We start from the raw sequence: 18,807 nt of genomic DNA on the forward strand, positions 1-18,807 counted from the left end.
AGCAAATCCAGACACACTTCTGCTTTCTGATATATCCGCAAGATATATTCTTGTTTATGCCCGGTAAGATGATGAAGGTCTATGTTCGAAGGGTTTCTTGTAGTCTAAGGACACCGATGGGAATAGCGTCCGCTTCAGCTATAATTCGAAAATGGAAAGTGCATTTTGGGAGCCCTAGAAAGACAACGTAGGAATTGGACCTGCATATTCTTAAAGGGATACTGAACTGTGAAATCGGGTCGACGTTTTTGGTCTTAATCGCAAGAATGGCACGTCATTTAATTTTTACTGGCGCTGGTAAAGCGAAAATACCACGTAAATTTTAATAAACCGGAAAATAAGCATTTTAAGGTGCCCCTGGTGAGCGTCTCCGGAACCTCGCTTCGTGACGTCAAAGACCTCAGAGACCTCGCGCAGCTGCCTCAGGAGACGCGAAAAATCACAACTTTGTTGGTTTGCTGTCACCTGTGACCTGCCGCGTTTACCTCGAGCTCGGTGGCGTGGTTATGGCGACACGTGCGTGCGCCAAGAGCGGCAGCAGCAGCAGCAGTAGCTGCAGCGGGAGCGACGCAGTACCGTCGGATGAGGAGCGGGAGCACCTGCCAGCGAAGAGGCGTAAGGTGCTGCCTTACGCCTGCGACCCGTCCGCGACGTCGGACAGTAATGAAACTCCAACGGAGCCAGCAGCGGAGTCCTCGCCAGACGCTCTGCCGCGAAGTGACAGGCGGCGGCTACTCAACACACGCTGGTAAGAACACGCGCACATGGCGCAGCGTATGTCTTGCATAGGCCCGGGAGAGCGATTGTTTTGGGGTTGCGCGAAGTTGACTTGCAGCCTCGAAGAACCGATTGTTTTGGGGTTGCGCGAAGTTGACTTGTAGCCTCGAAGAACCGATGATAAATGGGGTTTTATATATTATGTTATCAGGTGTACGACATGCTCTTGGTATCGCCGAGCGGCGGCGAGTAAGCTCCAACCTGAACTTATCGGCTCCATCGTTTGGGCTACAGAAAGATGCGCCTCCTTTTGCTAGAAACTGTCAGTGCTAAGGCAGGGGCTACCCGTGCACCTGTCCCGCGAAGGCGCGTTAGAAATTGAAGATGCATCAGCTGCGTGCGGGCTTGAACCTGCACGTAGTGCCGATACACCGTCGAAGTACTCACGTGCGCGCTGTACGTTTTTTTTTTGTTTTTTTTTTTATTATGCACGTGTTTGCGCAATGCTGGGCCCCAGGTTGGGCACTCAGGCCTTTGTGGCATGGGCAGCACTGCTTTTTTGCGGCCCTCTATGCCTGGGTCAAAGATTCCGGAATATGAATAAAGTATTACTATATTATTATACGCAAAAATGTAGCTGCTGTATAGTGACTGCATCGTGGTTGTGGATACTCCCAAAAGGCATCTGAGGCTTGAGCAGTGTTTGGGTGACACAATTGGATTGAGAAAAGAAAGAGGCAAAGTGTGTAGCCACACCAGTGCCCACACAGCATTACAGAAATGTTGACATATGCACTAATTCATGTTTCTACCTTTGGGAAACAGGTGCTGCTGCGAATCCCGGTGTGGCACCATGTCCACACCAGTGGAAAGTGTGTGCTGCAAGGAGCAGTGCAAGGTCAAAGAGAAGGCTGGGAGCCTTCCCTGCATCACGGCACACAGGCTCTTCGAGCTGTACTGCCTGGACAGGGATATCCTGGACCTAGAGTACAAGAAGCTGAGAGTCTGCCGGCCTCTCAGCACAAGAAACATAAAGGAGATAAATGCGTACGTACAGTGAAACTAAATTACTATACTTTTTTACTATCATGTGCACCGCTTTGTAAATAAAGGGAGGATGCAAAGCGAGATTTGCATTAGATGAACCAGAAAAGGCAGTGCCTCAATGTTGGCAATTGAAGTTTCCGACACAGGCAGGTTTTTATTGGTGGCCTGAAAAACATACCCAAAATTTAGAAGCAAACCATTCATTACATGCTTGCTCGCTCGAATATGCATGTTTTAATGAAACTACAGCTTGTGGCGTCTTGCTGCTGGCCATCGAACTAAAAACAATGAATGCCTTCTAGTTCCAAGTGGATACCTGGCAGTGTAACTAAATAACTTTATTATGTTATCATTGCAGTAAGTACAGGTACACGGCATACTGCCAATTTGTTTGGTGGATACACGGAAGGCTCGGAAAGGAGAACCGGGTCACCTTGCCCAGCTGCGTGGTGACCAGGGTCCGCAAAGAGTTCCCCGCCCCGAACCCTGCAGACTACACGGGCTTCAAGCAGTCAAAGTGCTGAGTAAGTTTGCATGCTATCTACCTTCAAACCTCCTAAATATGTATCTTTTCCTACCAAGCACTTGGGAGCAACAGCTTGCACGAGCAGTACATAATTAATGTTAGAATGAAGAGATCAATATTTGACATGTAAGAAACTCACTGTTTATTGCAAACTAACCAATTTTTTACTTTACAAACAATGTGTAACAACGATCACAGACTGGAGACGAGGAAATGGGCCAGAGACGTTTTGAAAAGGAGCTCATGGCAAGGAGCTAGTGGCCTGGGAGCGCATGGCCCAGGGCTTGTGCTCGGAACACATGAGATTGACACGTCAGATCGAACTGCTTTGTTGCTTGTGCATAGTGTAAATAAATGTTTGCATCAACGTAACCAACAATGACCACCAGAAGTTCATGCATTTTGTGCGGAAACCCGCTACGTAACGATTCGACGAAGGGAATCTGGTAGACCGAATCAATACCTATCGAACGACAGAAGCAACGTTCCATCGAGACATGACTGAAAGATCATGGACATCCTCAAGAAGAAACGGAAGACTCTGCAAACACAAGTAACTAAACTCCTCAGTGAGGCAAAAGAATTATTTCAGCTGACTCCAGCAGTCATCGATGACCTAGAGATTTTGATTGAGTGCATAAGCCTCTCTCGGGATCAACTCGGCCACGTAGATGCCGCGATCGAGCCTTTGATTACCGAAAGAGACGTGAAAATGGAGTTCACGCAAATCATAGATTATACTGACAAGATTGTCACATGCCTCACGAAGCTCAGAAAGAAGGCGAAGGGCGTGGAGAACAGCCAACGAGCAAGTGGTCCCTCGAACGATTGGAGAGCAACAGCCGTAGAAAGTCAAGCTTCCAAAATTAGAATTTATCAAGTTCAACGGCAACCGGAAGAATTGGCAAGCATTCCGGGAGTGAAACCACAATCCACGAGGATCCGGAACTGACTCCATCGAAAAAGTTCAATTACCTGAGATCAGCGCTTACCGGATATGGATCAGCTGCCATCCGAAACTACAGCCAACCGCTCAATGCTATGCGGACACGATCGACCTTCAACAGCAGCGGTTCGGCAAGCAAGAGACTCTGGTACACAACCACATGGAAAGTCTGATGGACATCCAGAAGGTACAACTACAGGGCAATGCCCGAACCCTGCGTCGTTTGTACGACAGTCTTCAGGCGCACATCTGGGGACTTGGAGCACTGGGTGTGGGCGAGGAATCCTACTGCGCCATGCTCTACTCGCTCCTACTGCGAGCACTACCGAAGGACATGTCCCTGGATTACAACCGGAAGATGTCGTTGGAGGACACCAAGAACGCCACCGCAGTGACGGGCACCAGTCCCGAGTCTCCAACAGAGAATGTTCATCTAAGAGCTCTACAGACTCTACTCAAATTTATTCGAGTTGAAGTCGAGAGCTGGGAAAGGACGTCAGAGGAACAAGAGGACGACTTTGGCGGTAAGCCTGCAATTCGTTTCCCTAAACAAGAACTGCCGAAGAAACTTTCAAACTACACAAACCTTCGAAACTCTACCGCAGCGGCCTTGTATGGCAAGACTGAAGGCTTAGAGTGTTAGTTCTGCAAATCCGAAGAACACGCCACACCTGACTGCAACGCCAATATTGAGCTCACTGAGAAAAAAAAACAAAGATTACAGGCTGGCAACAGATGCTTTCGTTGCACAAAAGCAAACCACACGGCGAGAATGTGCCGAAGCACGCCGTGTTGCACCAGGTGTCAAGGATGGCATGCGCCTACTATGTGTGACCCGGATTACGTACTGGAACGACTTTTCGCGGTGAATAAAACAAAAAGCGAAGATAAAACACCGGTCAGTCTTCAGATCAATGGAAAGAACTGCAAGCCAGCAGTGTTCTTGCAGACGGTGACCGCATGGGCCGAGAACAAAAACAAAAGAAGACTATCCCGAATTCTTTTTGACAGCAGCAGTCAACGTTCCTTCATTACGGAGGAGCTGTCCCAGAGACTCGGTTGCAAACAACTCGGGATGGAGATCCTCACGTTCGGCGAGTTCAGAGGCGAAAGCACCGAACGCATGTTTCGCAGGGTGCAGCTTACTTTGCGGGACCAACGGTACTACAAAAAATATGAAATCGACATGCTAGAAACACCTACCATCTGCGAACAAAATCTCCCGAGCCCAGATTAATCCATCGTCGCGACATTAAAGGAGCTCGGTTGCTTAGTAGGAGATGCCATGACCGGACTGGAACATCGGGGCATCGATATCCTGCTTGGCCCGGATCACTACTGGGAGTACATCATTGGAAAGATTCACCGACAGAGGAAGCTTGACTGCAGTGCAGCCCGTATTCGGATGGGCGGTTCAGGGACGAAAAGGGTCAAGCTCCCCGGTTATTAGTTGCTCCAGGGTGGTCATGCGGAGAACGGCGGTCCAAGAGCCCGAACCCATGCCAAGCCTCAAGCAATTCTGGGAACTTCAGAGGATGGGTGTCATCGACGCATCGGTGGACGATCCTTCGGACAACGATGTCATGCGAGACTCCGAAACTATGATCGCCAAGACCAATGGGAGGTGCGAAGTCGGCCTTCCATAGAGGGCAGACATCAGGTTGGCAAATGACAAGGTTGCTGGAATGCCACAGAAGAACTGCAATGTGTGACCTGGCACCACCTGCCGGGAAAGGAGAACCCCGCCGACCTCATGTCACGAGGTCTGACCACCTTGGATTGGTCTCCACTCCACTCTGTTGTTCGGGGACCAGTTGGTTGCCGCTGCCAGCTAAAGAATGGCCCAAGGAGAAGCGCGAGGAGCCACCTCGATATAAGCTCGAGGAGAGGGGACCGAGAGCTGACATATTGGACATTTCAACACCATCTGCAACGTTGCTTGATGTCACCGCATTCAGCTCAGCTTCAAAACTCAACAGAACAAGAGTGTGGATGTTTCGATTCCTTCACAACGTTAGGTCAACGGGAAAACAATCGGGGCCTCTGACTGCAGAGGAAATCCAAGGAGCGCGGACATATTGGCTAAAAGCTAATATCGGCGTTTGCCGCCAAGCTTCGACGTGCGACCAGCAGAACCGAGACCCCATCCACTTCTCTTCGAGACTTCAGTAGTTTCATCAACCAAGAGGTAGTGCTTCGCATAAGAGGGCGACTCCGATCGAACAACATGACATACGATGAACGAAACCCTATCGTACTACTGAAAGAGCATCGATATTCCACGGTACTTGTGATCGACGCTCACAGGATGGTGTTACACGCAGGAGTAAGACACACTCCAGTCCAGCTCCGCGAGAGGTATTGGATCCTTCGGGGTACGAGAGCTGGTGAAGAAGATGCTGCGCTGTGTGCAACGTGCCAGCGATTTAGTGCTATTCCGGCGAGTGCTCCAGTGCTCCAGCGGGACCTCTGCTGCGTACGAGAACGACGCAGGCTGAACCTTTCGAGGTAGTTGGTGTAGATTTTGCAGGACTGCTGTACATACAGGCAAAGGACGTCGTACATCACGCTGTTCACTTGTCCAGTGGCGCGGGTGGTCCACTTGGAGCTCGTACCAGACGTTTCAACGAGAAGTTTTCTTGTAGCTGCCCGTAAGTTTGTGTCATGGAGGAGACTTTGCCGCATCATCTACTCAAACAATGCGCTAACCTTCAAGCGAGCCTCCAAAGACCTGGCAGAACTTCGGAAGATCCTACGACACTCAGAAGTGGTGAATCACTTCGCCAATGCAACCATCGAGGGGAGTTTTATTGTTGAGCGTGCTCCTTGGTGGGGAGGATTCTACGAGCGACTGGTTTGATACGTGAAGGTGGGACTAAGAAAAGTGATCGGGAGAAAAACTATGAACGCAGCAGAAGAGTTGTCCACAGTCCTATGCGAAATTGAGGCGATGCTAAATTCTTGTCCCCCAACATTCGTTTACAATGAGCTTGACGAAGGCCAGCCGCTCACACCGACTAGCTTTTTCAGGGGAGGACGACTGACAGCACTTCCAGTGGCTGAAAGAGAAGACTTTGCGTCGTCTCCAGAGATGCTCCGAGAAATATGGAAACAAAGGAAAGCATTCTTTAACAGACTCTGGGTAACGGGAGGTCAGACTACCCGAGAGAACTTCGATCTGCCCTTGAAACAAAAGGCCAGCAATCGCCACGTCTGGAGGTGGGCGGGCTCGTCCTTCTGAAGGAACAGCTCCCACGTTTACTCCGGAAGATAGGAAGAGTTGAAAAGGTTTTCTGTGGGCGAGACGGCAGGATTTGTGCATGTATAGTGCGCCCGGACAGGGGCAGTCTTCTGAAAAGACCAACTTCTCTATCCGCTAGAGATAACAAATTTAAAATGGGGTAACACCCATTCGGTGGGGAGTCTGTACCAACAATCGGAGACCTAAGACGAGAAAATGGGCCACAGACGTTTTGAAAAGGAGCTCGTGGCAAGGGGCTGGCGGCCGGGGGCTCGTGCTCGGAACAGATGCGATTGACACGTCAGATCGAACTGCTTTGCTGCTTGTGCATAGTGTAAATAAATGTTTCAAGTTCCTGCACAATGTACTGTCAGGGAAAAATGATATGCAAACAGAGGAGCGCGTGGCTTGCGGTACAGGTTGCGCTGCCTGGAAGTGAGCCTAGGGGCGAAGGTGCGTGGCCTACTCCGATATGTTTATGCTCTCCGCTTGGCACTCCCTAAGCTTCATCAGTGCGTCTCTTAGTGCACTGAAAGCTACCACCTCTATCTTTGCTCGCTCCGAGAGAGTGCGCGCTTTAGCTGCTACAAGCAGCAAGCTTCCTTGTGCCGCATGCGCCGAGTGAGCAAAGATAGTGGTGATAGCTTTCAGTGCACTAAGAGGCGCACTGCTGAAGCTTGGGGAGTGCCGAGCGAAGGGCGTAAACTCATCGGGTAGGCCATGCACCCTCGCCCCTAGGCTCGCTTCCAGGCGGCGCAGCTTGTACCGCAAGCCACGCGTTCTTCTGTTCGCATTTGATTTTTCCCCGACAGTACATGTTCCTTCAGCTTCAGCTTAGCAGTTGAACCGGGAACGGTGGTTAGAGATGAGCAGGTCCTTGTTGGGGCGTTCATATCCACTGGACAGAGTTGGGGGAGCCTCGACACAGTTGGCCTTTCGTGCAGCTCGGTACGACGGGTAGTGGCAATTGAGGGCGAGGGTTTCCTTCATGAGCTCTTGTACATAGGCTGAAATTAAGACTAGATGTTAGAAGCTGGTAGTTGTACTCGTTTTGACATCTTACCGTATGTGCAGGGCCCTTTCATGGGAGATGCAATTGGCCTCTTTGTTTGTTTAGGCCGCTTGACCAGGAACCTTTTTTTGCCTTCCTTAGTAGTCGCCTGTGGCCTGTCGCTGTTTTCGTTGAAATGCAGCGCTGCCACAAAGACTCTGAAAAGTTAAGACTTTAGCGGGCACATGCAAACAATTGGTTAGCTTGCATACCTTGCCTGCATGCTCTCGTAACCGAAGTGTGTCGACTTCGGTGCGAACTGGTTCACAGTGCTGTGAAAGCACTCAGTTGCGTAGGTTTGCGCTGAGGTTGAGAGCTGCGGGATGTCCTTCAGCAGTGGCTTTGACAGCACGATGCTCTTTAGCTTGTCGTGTGCCTGAAGTCCTGGATAAAGTAGGACACTTGTATTACAGACTGTGTGGTTTCAAATCTGCTATTACAACAATAACACTAAGGCTTATAAGAAAAAGTAGTAGTTTTGTGTGATTAAATTAAAAATATATGATATCCAGAGGTTAATAAAAGGGTTAGAGCTGATGAGAACAGATTAAATTGGGTAAGTTTAATAGGCTGCTACCAGTCCTGCTTACTGCCCGTGTTTATGATGCCTAGATTTTTTTATCGAATAGACCAAGCGATGCCGATTTTAATTTTGCAAAGGCATGATGCACCAAATCGTCATGCTTGGTTGACTCGTGTGCCCGAACATGTAAGTACAGGTCCCAGCGGTCCGTATAAACACCGCGCGGTAACGATGCACGCGGAAGAAAGCTGAAGCTACCACCTATCGGCTCACTCCCCTCTACCAGCAGTCATAGGTTCTTCCCTGGCTGCCACACGGACTAACCAGTATAGAGAGCCAGTAAACTTGCCACATTCATAATCAGACACCTTGAAACTAAGAACCAGTACAACAACTTGGTTGAAATTGTTAAAGAATTCAACCTGAGGCCAATTCAAAAGTTTTATGTGTGAGCAAATTGCGGTTCCACTAGAAAAGGCACACCAGGGCCCGTTTGCTTGAAGCGCTAACTATGGCTACAAGTTGACTGCAGTACCTAGGCGAGGGATTTTGAAATCACGCGACTGGCTCGGTAGAGATGCGGGGAAACATGGCAGTGCCCCGGTGAGTTAGCGCTGCTCGCTTTGGAACTAATATGTCGTTGTAGCTGCAGTATCGGGTGCGTTAATCAGCAACGAATGGTGCAGGAGCCTTCACTTTGCCTTACCTCACTTAAATCGCAAAGCATGAGCAATGACCTTGCCACATTTTTTAGTCTTTCCATTTTGGCCATTTCTAAGCCTAAATGACTGCGATAATTGTCAGCATGGCAACGTCTTTGGAAAACGGATTGCCTTGACTGAATCGGCCGGGTATTCATACCACACAAAAGCAGACAGCGTCGCAGCAGACCTTTTTCTAAATACCCAAGCATTGAGGAGAACGCTGAAAGTGTAATTCTATGGTCCACGAGCGCTGGTCTTCCTCTTATAAACGATTCAAAGTAAATAATCATAAGGCTTTGACAGGCATGCGTGCAAGGCAAAATTTGTTTTGTGGGCAGACCAGCATGTCTGCCCACATCTCATTGCGCAATGTGTGGCACTGCTATCGGCCGGACCTGTTTGTTTGCAAACATGAGTTGGTATATACTTCACAGCATCACTTGGTATGAAACACTAACATGTCAACACTGTTAATATGCTGTGGTCTACTTGCCCTCAGGAAGCCACTTTTTCTTCCCCAGGTCTCCGTGCTGGCACCTTGGATACAGGGGGTCGGCATGTTCGTGCAAGTCAGCCACGTGTCCCACCAGGGAAGTCCACTTAGGAAGGATCTCCTCTGGTGCTCCATCGCTGGATTCCGCACACCAATAGAGGTGCTTGACAGTTGCCTGCACCCAGTCTTGGAGTCCCACAAGGGATTTGAGTTTCCCAGCTGAGACCATGCGTTTCTTGATGCCTGAAAAATGAAGCATTGTATTCATTCTGCTAAGCACCAAGCTTACATTGCCAGAAACAACAGCTTGACAAAATAAAGAGTTCATAATTATGAACACCAAAAACAAGAAAAACCCAATCCTGCCCCATTTTCTCAAGTATAAAAAAAACATGGCGATACCTCACTCTAGGACACTTTACTTTTTAGACGCTTTCGTCGAGTGTAAAGTTTGTGCCTGCTGTCTTCGATGCTGCGCAAATAGTTACGGGACGGAAGAAACATCAAAACCCAAGCAGTTTGGGCTCCAAGTCGGCATGCGCATGGCCTGGTGAGCGAGATCGTTCCCAACCGCTCTGGGGACGCCACCTCGCCCAACCTTGCCAACCGCGACCGGACCCTGAGGCCGAAAGGCTCTGGCACAGCCAGGAACGGCACCGAGGTTGGAGCTCCTCTTTCTGCCTAGCATGCAGTGCTCAGAGTTATCGGCGTCTGTCCTTGCACTGAAGGCTCTAGGGACTCCTTCGGACACGAAGGTCCTATTTCGCGAGGCCTGGACAAGGGCCGCTTTACCGAGCAGATTTGCTATATGTCGCTCACATAGTTTGACAATAAAAGCTTGCGGTTCTTCTCTGGAGAAAATATTGCGGGCGACCACAAGGACTGCTCTCCGCCGCCGCCGAGGGTGGCTGCCGCCATGTTCTCAGCTGTTCGCTTGCTCCCAGAGCGGGTGCCTTCCCATGATCCTCCCCGATCCAAATTGCGATGCAACCTCCATTTACATGTTTTGAATAAATGTGCATTCGCCATCTCAATCCACCTCTGTCTAGCGACTTGAATGCGATGCGCTCTCCTACTGTATTGTTTGTTTACATCACCGCATTGAATGCGACAACTGGATTCGATGCGACTAAGCCGCATTCATGTAAACACGGCTTATGTTTCAGCTTTTATTGTATTGCAGCGAAAACTAGAAGCGCAAGCTCATGGCCTTGGCAGCTGCTCCTGCTGCACGAGAGCTTGTGCCGCCGAGCAGTTGCCATACAGCAAGGAGCTCCCGCTTGTAGCCTTTCCTGCAGTACAACATACGCAGAAACAAAGTATAGTGACAGGCAAGGGTAGGAGTGTACTGCAATTTAATGTTTTTTTTGTTTTTGCATAACCTGGAACCCCGATTACTTATGGCGCACCTTTTGCAACGTGCCAGCAGTCGAACATGTGCCGAATCTGGGGGTACCACTTGGCAAGGAATGACTTGATCATGGAGTGGCGATCAGTGATGATTCCTCCCACAGTCAATCCATTGGCTTCACAAATCAGTAGAGTCCTTTTCAGGCCCTCGAGCTCCATTGCCCAGCTGCCCTTTGTTTCGTTGGACTGAAGTGACAAATAAAACATTGCATTATCACACCGAACATGAAGTATCCAGAATGAAGTCAACTATAGCTGTTGAATGAGACAACCCATGTCTGAAACAAGTTGTTTTCGCCATTCATTTTCAATTAATTACAGAAAGGTTTCATTCCAGAAGAACAGAAGCATCAGAACATTTATAGCAGGGGAAATTTACCTGCACTGTTTCCACATGGAGAACCTTCTTCGTTGACACGTCGACGACGGTGTACGTTCCATATTTTGCTGAGTGCCCGGGGGAGTCTGACCGCCCATCACCAGCGAGGACCAGTTCTCGTCCACTTGCTTGCTCGAAGAGCTCGTTTTGTTTCCTGTTCCACACCTGGAAGTTTATTTGCAAAGACTTTTGTAAACAAACATAAATCCTGAACATGCTTTTCATTTCACCTATAAGTATACTGCAAGCTTCTTTTCTTTATGTGAACGTCCATGGAAGTTCAGCATTTAAGTTTGAATCCCAGTAAATGCGATCAAAGCATTGACAAATTGTAATTCGTCTTTCTTTCTTTTCAAAATGAGGGGATGAAATGCTCCGAGTCGTGAGTATAAATATTGAAGGCACATATGCACTACTAGGTAGATTGGCAAAACACTTTTTTACTTTCTATTATCTATGCAAGGGCTAGTTGATGAATAGCTTTTGACATTTTCCGTATTGAAACTCAAGAAGCATAGTTTTGCACTTATTTAGTTTGCATACACCCCTGCCTGTTCAGGTCTTGTTCCCCTCGTAGCAATCAACAAGGACAGTTTGGCTGCCGAGGAGCCGCCTTCCCAAGAGCGGGCTCGTTTTTTTAACCTTGAAGAAATGCCACCCCGTACAAAAAATAGAGTACTCGCCGATTAATCTTTACGATCGGCCTGGGAAACATTTATTTTTGATTCTTTTACTTATTCCCCAAATCAAAATCTGCCCTTTACACTGTACACTTATCCAGTAGGTGCAATCAGTCACGAAGCAGGAGAATAAGAACTAATTAAAAACGTTGCCTCCACGTTTAGAAACACATAGGGCGACAATTCACCCACATGGAATGCGGCGAGTCTTCGAGCTTGAAGTATGTGCCATGAACCCTGTATATACTTGCTTTGCCCACACAGTTGGTACCTTTCCACCCCAGGAGTGTGGTAAACATAGGTGCAGAGGAACAGAGGACATCTCAGCTCTCCCTATTTACAATATTTTCCAGCACATAAGTTGTTTCTTTCCTCAAATTCCTGTCACTGCATCTTACACAGAGGTGCGACTTGCACCGCTTTTTTTGCAAGTATAAGCCATAGCTGTGCAAGGCCGTATCAAAGTTACAACAAAGGAGAATCGGCAGAACCTGTAGTTTGTATGGCATCGCACAGACCTAGATCCATTAGATGTAGCCTCGGGTGCTGCAGTGTATTGAATCGTACAGACCTAGATCCATTAGATGTGGCCTTCGGGTCGGCGGATCAGCTTTTCCTTACAATTGGAACCTTGGCAATATGCCGGCTTCCAGCAGAGCTTACAGCCGGCCATATCAGAACAAATTTCCCACGGTAGTTCGCAAGAACATTGAAGCTGGCTCTTACTTGTGCTTATATTACAATATACATATGACAGCTTATCAATGCAGTTTTGCCTTGCGGCCCGTATAAAGATGTGCCACCTATAGACGTTTGCAAGTACGGCCTCGGGGCGCCGCCACCTTGCCCAGTTGGAGTGCACTTGGGCGCATTAAATTCGATTACGATGCCTCACTAAGGTGTCGTAATCAGACTATGGCCGCGCCCAAGCACAACCCAACTCGGCAAGATGGAGGCACCCTGAAGACGCACTTGCAAACATGTATATATCAAGCTTTTTGTAAAAACGGCCGTTTATAGGAGTGTGTGACTTGTAGACAGAAACATATGGTGCTTCCTACGCATGTACTACACCATTCAGGATCCCATAGGAGTGCTGAGCCTGAAATATTGGCACCTAAAATAAACCTCTCACAGGAAAGGAAAAGCTTGAAAACGTGCCATACCTGTCTGATCGCTGGTAGAAGGAAGGCACCCTGAATCTTAAAGTATGTCTCGTACGATAAACAGGGCACGCCCATCTGGTGGAGGAGCCTTAGCACTTTTTTGACGATGCTCCCAGAGAAGAGCGTTGCTGCAGCTAGGAGCACATCGCCCAGGGCCCTCCTATTCACTGATGGTTGGCTGGTCCAGGTGTGTTGGTGGCCATTGTTGCACATTCTGTGCACCCGGAGACATGTCCCTCTGATCTTCTTCTCTGTGATGCGGCACAGTGCAGTGCACTCGGGACAATTACCTAGTAGCTCGTCCAAACAAGACTCGAAAACAATAAACTTTCGTTCCGAGACGTAGTCGATGCTTTTGCTGCTCTCATGCTGACTGAGTGCGCTGTCAGATGCAGTGTTCTGCTGTGCATCCCTGGAATAAAAAAAAGAAAAGAAAAAAGCAACCTCTTACACACCCTCTCATACTCGTCACTAAAGATGACATATATCCGACTGATACCAACCTCAGAAAGCCGGTGTCGGACATCATCATGAGGAAGCTAGCGTCAGAGGGGAGGTATAGGCTGTCTGCTTCCACGTGTGGCTCTGGCAGCTCCGTGGGACACTCTTCAACAGACTCTTCCTGGCCTGCACTGGGCAGCTCATTGTTTATTGTTGGCAGCTGTGGTGGGTCCGGTGGTGGAGCTGGTTGTCTGCGCACTGGCGGCTGCGGCGACAGAGTCAGCCCTTCAGGCAACATCCAATCCAATGGAGCCTGGGGGACATGATTTGGTGAGGAGCATCGTGGTGTCACGAGGACAGGATTCGTTTGGGACTTTCGTGATGAAGTCTTCAAGGTGACTTGTATGCCTGTGCCATCATAACGTGTTACAACGATCTGAACAATGCTGCCTTCTGTGAAATTTCTTCTTGCAGATACATACCTCGATTTCTGTAGATGCCCGAGGTCTGCGTAGCAGCGTTCCGAAGGTCAGGTTGAGCCTGTTTGGCATTACTGATGGAGGGGGCTGTTCACAGCAGAGGAAATAAAGTGTCTTTCAAAACAAAATCATCCTTGGCTCATGTAATCAGCAATAGGCTAGATTACCCTAATTTGGCAGAATTCAGTACTAAAATATGTCAGCCGAGTAGTTTCAATTGGCGCACATACCTGAGCTCGAACAAGGTTCTTCGATGCCAGCATTTGCATCATGCATTGGTTCATGTCCAGAGTCAGGACCTTGCTCAGTGTCGTCACCAGAAGGGGTTGACGATGTGCTGACTTCTTCAGCGATGAGTGTGGCCTTTGCTTGTGCCGGTGCCCCCAGCAATTCAGCAATTATCTATAAATGATAGGCATAAAAACTTACAACATGCAAACAAACACACTGTCAATATGCTGCTAACACCCAGGTTCTGCTCAAATGAGGGTGACTGGCCCAAGCCCTTATCTTCGTTAGGCTCATGTCACTCTGTGTACCCTCCTCATCTTGACTTTGCTTGAACTGGTAAGCAAATCACACCGTCAAGTGCACAGTCATGAACACTAAGATGAAATGGTCGAATGACGACCGAGGTTAATTAGTGGCCTTGCCTCGAGTCGAGAAATTGAACAACACTTGTAATAACCTCTTGATTGGGGTGCAATTGTCATAAATGGCCAGCTGGTGTTCTTAGTGAACTTTATAAATAAACACCACATTCCGCAAGATTAAGACAGAGTAACTCAGCAAAAGATTTCGCAGTGTTTATTTTTGTTCTAAATTGGCACGCGTTTAGCAGCATCTATTTTTGGCACTAGAATTGATTTTTGCTGCAATTTAATTCCATACACCACCAGGTTTTTAGGCATTCTCGGCACTTGTCGACGTGAAGCATTACTGCGAGCATGTATTCAATGTATGGGAAGAACATAGACGAAACAAGATCTTATAAACCGGCACACTGTTTACAAAAAAGCCTGCATTTGCCCACACCAGGTGTGGGGACTGTGCGAACGCAGAAACCGAATTCACGTGAAGTGAAGCCTCTGCGCCTGCGCAGTGCCGTCAAGAGTGCCACCGCAGCTGCGTGACGTCAGGGCCGCGTGTTGGTCTATAACTAAGATATCGTCATAGTAATCAGAAATATAAACAAGGGGTGGAAATATGTACCATAACAAGGTTCTCATTAAAAAAAACTGCAGCGCTCTTTTTCATTTATTTTCCGCAGTTGAGAGAAACTGCCTTCCAGGTTAACACTGAACAGATGAAGCGACAGCAGCTTGACCACCTCATCAGGGAGAGCAGACCAGAGAGGAAAATGAGTTTTCCAAAACAGAATGATGTATACAAGCACACTTTTCTAAATGGCGTGGCACTCATACTGTGAGTACCCTATTCCGAAATTCAACAGCATTTCCTTATGCGCCACAATGAAGAATAGCACATGCTCAAGATGCCACGGAGTTTGCACATCCTGCTCAAGCTCGGAATATACCCGCTGCAAACCAAAAGGAAGTACGTAGATCATCAATTAACCACATTGTCCCAGGAATGGTTCAGCTCGGTCCTATGTGCCATTTTCAAGTAGCCCAAATCAAAATTCGATATTTATTGGTTTATGCCAAATTTCTCAAATTAAAATTAGCTGGCATTTATCAGTAGTAATAAAGATAAATACCAGCCTTCACAACTGAGCCAAAGGTGCCGGCGCAAGCTCGTAGCTTCAAAGCAAGTTTCTAGCAAATGAGCCCGAAAACCGAGTGCCATCGCCGCAGCTACTATACTCCGTTTCACCTTATGTTGTACCGCAACGAAGGCAAGAATCGCGAGCTCACAGCGTAGGCAGCTGCCTACGCTGTGAGCTCGCAGGAAAGGCTACAAGCTCGAGCTTGTAGCCTTTCCTGCGGTACATCATAAGGTGAAACAGAGTATAGCTGCAGTCTCGCCATGTACACGATACCGACAGTGGAGCACCTGCGATTGGCGGCAACCTTTCGTCCGGCTAAGGGCACGATAGCGAACACGGATATAGTACACACTTACCCTGCGCGACGCTGCTAGCGAAAACGCGATCTCGGCGTTTCTCCGCGCTCGTCCTCAAAGGCGAGTTAGCAGGCTTGCGCTAACAGCGTCGCGCAATGTACTACGCTAATCTCACGACCACTCGCATTCGTGCTTTCCTCTCAGAAACAAGCAGAAAAATATTTTAGTAACTGCGCTCACCTCTTTCCGTCGCCGTTTTTCCACGGCGCCGCTGTGCCGCTCTCGCTTGCGTTTTCGCGTGAAGAGCGATGGCACCACGTCAGGCTTCAAATAGGCCTGTTTTACAGGCAAGCCCAGACTTTGCAGTAACTTCGGGCTCGTCTTGTAGTCCTCGTCTTCGAAGTGCTCCGTGCAAAGACAATCGCCTTTGGCGGGCTTCCATGTTGGCTGGGAAGGACGGGCCGCGCGAATCCACAGCTTCCGCAACGTGGGCTCACTCGGAAACTTGTGCGCAGGCCTGCCGCTGTAACATACGCTGTTCGAGCAGTCTTGTGCAGCGCAGTACCGCGGCATAATTATTGAAGAAACTGGATCAGAATGAGGAACACTCGGCGCGGTTCTCCATTAGGACTGCAGCGGGACAACCGAGTCTGCCAAGGAGCGAGAGGTCTGTGACGTCAGTTCCGCTAGGGCTCCTCCGCGGTGGCGTCAATCGCACCGGCGGCTTCCGGCCGACGGATTGCTCGAACGCGGCTCTTCAATCAAAGAAATATAATAATCCGATCACCATCCCTTGGTATGGTCTTGATTTTTAGGTATAGTAACGTCCCGGGCAGCTCGTCCGGGGCTTATTTTGAAAAGTTCAGATATCGGTTCAGTATCCCTTTAAGCACCCTTATATTTTTACAAAACAACACATGAGATATAGGCGGACTGTATCGAATAAAGCCGGAGAAAAGGGCGTTATATAGTTGGATAAGTGGAGCCACGGTGCACCGCACGTAGTTCCACATATGAATCGTAGGAACTGGGCAGTCCTAATCAGCTTTCGTTTTGATTTCTTTAGGCGGCGGTCCCACGACGGCCATCTTGAACAAGCCATTAGTTCAACCACTAGATGGCGACACTCATCCGTGTGGCCAGGAAACAGGCTCGTGGCACTGATGTTCCTCCTCTGATCTTAATTTCCTCCTTTTTGCTGCTCGCCCGTCCACGTTCAGCAGTCAGCGCGTGCTCTCGCTGACCGATTTGCTAGCAAACGCAATCTAGCAGTACGCAGTTTGGCCAGAAGCGGAGGCTAGCTCGCCCATCTACAAGAGCGAGAGTGCCAAGTTGGAAAATTTTTGTTCTTTGATACTAGCTTTGTTCCGCGCTGCAAGGTTGGCAAAGCCATTTTGTTAGAGTTTGCGAGCCAGTAGCTATCGTTTTAACTATTCAAGAATTAAAGGCATATTCGATCAATCAGTGAAGAATGTTATCAAACGATAAAACATATATAAGACATGGCATGTCAGCATTTCCTAAACGAAAAAGTTTCCATAACTTCATAAAGTCAATAATTATTTTTAATTCCTAGTTCCAATTTTCACCCACCTAAAAAAAATATATATATATATATATATATTTGTAGCCAACACTGCAGTACGTACGGCTCCGATTACAAAACTGACACACATAGAACCGAACTTCCGATATTGCACCTATTAACATTTTCAAGTCGCATACTTTTCCCCAAGGCCTGAAAAAACAAGAAAAAACAATCAACAACTCATCTTGACTGACAAACAACTCACTTCTTTATTTCTATCGGCCCGTTCTAACGTCGCCATGTCTTTTTGGTGACCGGGATAGTAATGAGGTCTCTCTGTCGCCTCGGTTTAGAGCTCCAAACCGGAACTATGAAAAATTATATAGCCACTTCTCCTTTTCCTCTAAGCTGTAATATTTCTTGAACACAATTCCAAAGCCGCCAAAAATAGCAACAACACCTCTCTTACACGCTCTGTAAGTCTATGAAAAACATTGCACCTAATACAAATCTCTCTCACTCTCTCTCTCTCTCTATATATATATATGTATATATATATATACATACATATATCCCATTGAACTTTTCAGAAAATCAGTTATAACTTTTGATTAAGTTATCGACCAGGCTGCAACCATCTGGTTGTGACCTCTAGCGCTACCTTTGGGCGGAGAATGAGCGCTCGGCGAGGCGTAGTTTATTTCTGGCAAAAAAATAAAAAAAAAATGTAAATTTTTGTTTGTGAGACTATATATATATATATATATATATATATATATATATATAAGTGCTTCGAAAAGGTGTCCTCATTATGAAACACCTTCCAAACACCATTATATGTGATTTGAAGTTTTCTCTATATATTTTAGGGTGTTGCAAGCTGAAGAAGATATGTTAGGATCCTTGGGTTTGCCATTGTTAAATTCTCCATACATTCAGACCGTTGTACTCGAACACTTCTGGTGGGATAATTTCAAAGCGCCCCATGTCCATTGACTGTATTCGTGTAAGAGACCTCTGCAGAAATTTTGCAATATCAAGAATTTCTGGCAGAACTGAAATCAGTTTTGGAAGAAGTAAGTTGTGAAAGGCATTTTTTCCTGATAGGTGACCTATACCTTGGTACAAGTAAACTTGACAAATCTGTAGCCCCTGAACATTTAACTCTTATTTCAGAATATGCGGTTAAAGCACTGTCAACTTGCCTACTCGAGGGGAGCGTTTAAACGGCCGGCCAGTAGTCTCATGCATTGACCATGTTGACGTTAGGGCTCCGGACGTCGTTATTAAATCTTATGTTATTACCCAGAAGCAACTTCACTACTTTGTATTTTGTCATTTAGAGAGTTTAGTGGGTGTTAGGAAAAGCAATGAGGGTAGTTGCACGTTTGTTAGTATTTTAGATACGAGCAAATTAGATGCTCTTATCGCTGCACGATTGGGACTCCTGT

General features: G+C 47.7%; 2 protein-coding genes across 2 annotated transcripts; one reads left to right on the forward strand and one right to left on the reverse strand.

The window, feature by feature from the left end:
- The first annotated feature begins 229 nt into the window (after positions 1-229).
- On the forward strand, positions 230-9,387 carry LOC115324773 (P2X purinoceptor 7). Its single transcript, XM_040212474.2, has 4 exons — positions 230-748; positions 1,543-1,764; positions 2,123-2,288; positions 9,277-9,387. Exons 1-3 carry the CDS (start codon positions 507-509, stop codon positions 2,286-2,288), a joined length of 630 nt encoding a protein of 209 aa, XP_040068408.1. The 5' UTR covers positions 230-506; the 3' UTR covers positions 9,277-9,387.
- LOC115324772 lies at positions 7,272-16,695 on the reverse strand. The gene is made up of 11 exons (XM_040212473.3): positions 16,069-16,695; positions 14,034-14,205; positions 13,807-13,890; positions 13,387-13,732; positions 12,884-13,295; positions 11,038-11,202; positions 10,658-10,844; positions 9,249-9,491; positions 7,741-7,912; positions 7,541-7,686; positions 7,272-7,484 (listed from the first exon to the last, which is right to left on the reverse strand). The coding sequence occupies exons 1-11, from the start codon at positions 16,399-16,401 to the stop codon at positions 7,312-7,314; spliced, it is 2,433 nt and encodes an 810-aa protein (XP_040068407.1). The 5' UTR covers positions 16,402-16,695; the 3' UTR covers positions 7,272-7,311.
- Between the last annotated feature and the right edge of the window lie 2,112 nt (positions 16,696-18,807).

Source organism: Ixodes scapularis, unplaced genomic scaffold (genome assembly GCF_016920785.2).
Source record: "Ixodes scapularis isolate PalLabHiFi unplaced genomic scaffold, ASM1692078v2 ptg000972l_1__unscaffolded, whole genome shotgun sequence".
NCBI lineage: Eukaryota > Metazoa > Arthropoda > Arachnida > Ixodida > Ixodidae > Ixodes > Ixodes scapularis.